Source organism: Entamoeba invadens, assembly GCF_000330505.1.
Source record: "Entamoeba invadens IP1 unplaced genomic scaffold scaff_1105074726041, whole genome shotgun sequence".
NCBI lineage: Eukaryota > Evosea > Mastigamoebida > Endamoebidae > Entamoeba > Entamoeba invadens.
Window position 1 is genome coordinate 3,003 of NW_004440401.1, and position 5,203 is coordinate 8,205.

The 5,203-nt window shown below is 24.9% G+C and overlaps 1 protein-coding gene across 1 annotated transcript; it reads right to left on the reverse strand.

Annotated features, from left to right (window-relative positions):
* Positions 1–2,131: 2,131 nt before the first annotated feature.
* Positions 2,132–3,568, reverse strand: EIN_509880 (hypothetical protein; the record flags this gene model as incomplete). The annotated part of the gene is made up of 1 exon (XM_004256938.1): positions 2,132–3,568. One exon carries the CDS (start codon positions 3,566–3,568, stop codon positions 2,132–2,134), a length of 1,437 nt encoding a protein of 478 aa, XP_004256986.1.
* Between the last annotated feature and the right edge of the window lie 1,635 nt (positions 3,569–5,203).

Here is a 5,203-nt window from a genome sequence, read left to right on the forward strand (position 1 = left end):
TGTGTTTTTCTCGGCATACAAATATTGTTTAACCAAATGTATTGAAAAATATACAAAAACACACAATAAACTTGAATTTATTCACCATACAGAAATCATTGCCGCACTTTCGGATCGTCCACAGTATCCTCACAGTCTTTTTAACATTTCTTTGCACGGCGTGAAAACCGCTTTACTATCATTTAGTGGTAAAATTACACATAATTATAATTAAAGTTTTTAATTTGCCTCAAATAATTGAGGTTTTGGTGGAAAAAAGCAAAAAACACGAGAAATTCTAACGGACATGTGCAGCGCCCCTTTACCGCTTCTGATATTTTACACAAAATTATCCGTATTATATTGATTTTATTAACCAATATTAATAAATTGCTTAGTTTATTTTATAAAAAATTTCAAAAAAGCAAGAACAACGAAATAACGAGTCATTTATCGCTTGCTTGACAGGCACTTAAAAAACTGCTGGGAATGGATGTACTCACGTTCAGTTGGTGAGTAAGTCCAAAGTGCGTTTTTTCAGTTCGGCAGTGAAATGCATTTCTGAGCGAATGAGGAATCCAACAAGAGGGGATGTGAAATAAAGGTGCAGTCTGTCTTTGCTGAGAGACATTGAAAAGTGGTTTATTAAAAACATGTGCTGGCCTGTATAATTACTATGTTGCTCGAGAGGTAATTGATTTGACTCTTGAGTATTTGTTTAATGGATGATTAAAAAAATGAAAAAAATTATAAAGGAGTGAAAGGGGGTGTGAAAAAAGGTACACTCGCGGGTTAATGTTTTTGAGTTTTTTTATTTCTGCAAAAAATTGAAAAAATATTTAATAAAAAGTTCATTTTATTTGATAAATTTTAAGTTTTTTGGTTATTTTGGCTTCAAAGAACAGTTTCGAAATCAATTTTTCTTGCTCCTCTTTTATCATTCGCCAAAGCCTTTACTTTACATTAAAAATAATTTACAAATTTCGATAACAAACATCATCATCTTGAAAAAATCAGAGAGACTCTTGTAAACCTTGTTTTTTGAACCAAATCGAGGAAAAGGAAATAAATCAATTATAAAAAAACTATAATCATATTATCATTTTAATGTTAAATTATCAATAGCAATTTTTTCATGAAGCGGTTATTTTTCACCCCTTCAGATAAGAACAAATTGTGAGCTTATTTCAAAATATGTTAAATTCTTTTTTTTCTTTTTTTGAGATTTTAATAAGCCCACCATTTGTATTTCTTTTCATCTTTCTCATTTGGTGTGATGTGTGGAATTGTTTTAACTGTTTTTTATGTAAAGACGTTTTTTTCTTTATTGGAACGTTTTTAAACAGTTCCAATTCGAACTCCATGCTTGCTAATGACTGTTTTCACATCTGTTTACTTATATACACAAACGTGAAACTTCAAATTATTTGTCAAGACACAATCTAAAACTTTGAGTCTCGACGCTTTGATATAAATACAACAGTACTTCTTTTTAAAAACATAACACACATTTATAATATTGTATTAAAAAATAATTTTTTTTAAAAAGTGTATCCTCTTGATCAAAGCTATCATTATTAAAAAATATTATTCAAAGGATGTAAAAAGAAACGATAAGGTTCAGTTCCCCATAACGCCCACTTTTATAAATCAAGTTAAATTTAAACTTAATATTTTTAGTTCAAGTTGGTTTTAAATTATGGTAATAAATTGTCATAAATACCAAAAGATAATAAATCAATTTGTTTTTTATAATATTTGATCAAACAATTATTTTATAAATACACATGTCTGTTTTCTTTTTGTTAACTCAACTAATGTTTGTTAATTGGTAAATCAAAAAATAGAATAAAAATCATTTTTTGTTGAAATAAACAGAAAGAATCATCTATCAAAAAACATAAAAAATATTTTAAAAATGAAATTATTGTTTAAAATATACTTTTTATTGAGCATAACAACTTTGGTTGTAAAATTATGTGTTAGATGTTTTAAATAATCACAAAATAAACAGTCTTTGTAAATAACTTAAATACATATTGTTTTGATAAATTATATTATTAATTATAAATTGACAAGTCTGTTGTGAGAATATTATAAAATGTTATAGTCAGTATGAATATTAATAAGTAATAAAGAATTATTCTCTAAATTAATCCTCTCTATAATGTTTAGACTTATCAAATGCAGTTGAAGGAACGTTATTTGCAGAGACTTTGGTTTTATAGAAACAACCAACTCCAAACTTCTTGACGTTTTCCATCCCAAAGATTTCTTGAAGAGAAACACAGCCAGCAAATGCGGATTCACCAATTTCTTTGATAGTCTTGGGTAATGTAATTGTTTTTATTTTCTTGTTATCAGCAATAGCAAAATTATCAATAATTTCAACACCTTCAGGTATTTCAACTTCAATAATTCCTTTACATTTTGCAAGAGAATATTCACCAATTATTTTCATTTTGTTGGGAATTACTATCTTAGTCAATACTTTGCACCCATAAAAACAGCCTTCTCCCATTTTTTCAACATTATTTGGTATATTAATAGATGCAAGTGTTTTGCATTCAGCGAAAGCTTCGGTTCCAATTTCTGTCACAGAGTCGGGGATAACTATTTTGGTGAGATTATAGCATTCAGAAAAACAATTGGATTCTATTTTATCGATTTTTGGTAATGTCACTTCAATTAAACCACACTCACTAAACGCAGCACCAATAATCACCGAAAGTGAAGTTGGCAATTCGATTGTTTTAAGTGATTTGCATCCACAAAAACACGAGTATCCAATTGATTTCAAGTGTTTTGGTAAAACAATTTGGCTTATTTTGCAATTTCTAAAAGCTTCATTTGCTAATTCGATAATATCATCATTTAACACAACATTTTGAATGTTTTCACATTCTACAAACATGTTTTTGCCCAAACACGAGTTTAATATCGTAACACTTCTAAGTGAACTGCAACAAAGAAAGATGCCATCACCAACAGAAGTGACATTTTTGGGGATAACAATTGAAAGTAAATTTTTGTTGGCAATAAAAGCTTTATCTTCAATATTCTTAAGAGATTGAGGTAGTGTTATTGATTTCAAAGAAGTGCAATCTGCCAACGAATATGATCCAAGTGTTTCTAAATTGCTACTTAAGACCAAACTTGTTAAGTTTGTACATTCATTAAATGCTTTATACATTATAACTTTGACAGTGTCGGGAATAGTAAATGCAGAAAAATTAGCTTTATTGAAAACATATTCGTTTAATAAAGTAATTTTGCTTGGTATATTGATCGAAGTCAATGAAACACACCCAGAAAATGATGACTCGGACATTTCAACTATAGTATCTGGAAGTTTGACGGATTCTATTGTCATGTTGTTCAAAAAGCAACTTTCATCAAGTTTTGTAATGTTGGAAGGAATTACTACATTCTTGAGTTTGCATTCGGAAAAGGACTTTTCACCAAGAATCGTGAATTTTTCTGGAATGATGTCGTTGTATTTCTTGCAGTCTTCTTTAGTGTAAGTACTCATTATGTTTGTGTGTTTATTTTGCATCTTTATATATGCTATGGGTGTATTTTTAAACATATAAATTTTGTGTTGAATTATTACACTTTTTAAAATAAGTTTGATTTTTAATAATATTAATAAAAATTATTAGTTTATTATTTATTGAACCAATAATAAATAAATTTGTTATTATTTATTATTGGTTCAAATATGTAAGTTATTAATTTAAAGTTTAATGCAAATAACAATTACATAACAGTATTTGTGTAATCATATTTATATGGTATTTAATTAATAATATTAAATTAAAAAAATATCGAACTGTATGTTGTTTGTGTGTAGTATTATATAATTAAAATTTACACAATTATATAATGTAAAAATAATATCTTAATTAACAATGAATATCAACTATGTGTAAGAATATTATATTTTCGAAAATTATTACACAATTTTTATATTTATAATAAAAGGTATTTTTGTAAATAACAAATAAAAATGTGATTTTAAATATTATTAAGTTAAAAAGTTGAGCTTGTATGAAATAATTACTTTATAATATAATGTTTTTATTTTGATTTTTGTTCTTTATTTTAAAAACAATATAATATAAACATATAATTAATTGTAAAACCAAAAATATGAATGAAAACTGATCATATAGTATTTAAAATTACAATTCAATTCAATTCAATACCATTTAAGTTGTATAAAATTAAAGTAATTATATTTTGCTGGTGTAAACAATATACACAAGTATATTGTAACAACTTTGTGTTTGTTTTTGAAAAAAACAAATTAATAAAATCATAATTTGTTTTTGTTAAACAAATAATATGGTTGATTATTTAGTATATACAAAACATTAAATAATAAATGCAGCTTTTTATGACAATTGTTTTTAAAACAAATATGAACTTTACACATTGTAAAAAACATCACAAAGTTATTATAAATGAGTTTTGTCTTTAATTAAATCCACACATAATTTGGACCAATTATTATGTATCGGAGTCAACATGTGAATAAATTAAAATAAATTATATATTAAATTTACATTTATTTTGATAATAAATCATCATTTGATCTCAAATAAAACTGTTTTTGGATTTGAATTGAATTTATTTATTATATAAATTTGATGAATATTTTTTAAACCCAAACCCGACACATCTACATTTTATTTTTTAATAATTTATTAATAAAATATACCATAAAAAAGTAAAATTAATTACAATTATTATAAATAATTTTATTAATGATAATAATTATATTTTTTCACTTTTTTGTTGAAAAAAAGAAAAATTAATGAATGAAAAATTGCAAAAAATATTGTGATGTTTATAAAACATGAAATTTATAATTTAAATATAAAATTAATAAAGTATTTGTTATTATTCATTTGTAGTTAAAATATAATATATATCTTATTCATACAAATTGATAAACAAAACTGTTTATTCTGTTACTGATTTCGATAATTGATTTCAATAAAACAATTATTATGAAAATATGAATATCGAATAAACAAATAACACACAACTGTGAATTAATAATTTTTGTTTCGTTTTTTAATTTATATTTATAATAAACATAATTGATAAAATACAAAATAATTAACATTCGTATTTTTTAGGCTTTTTTTCACTCCGTATTTTTCGACTTCTGTTTTTATACTCAAGAGATTTATTGACAAGTTTGGATGTAGCTGTT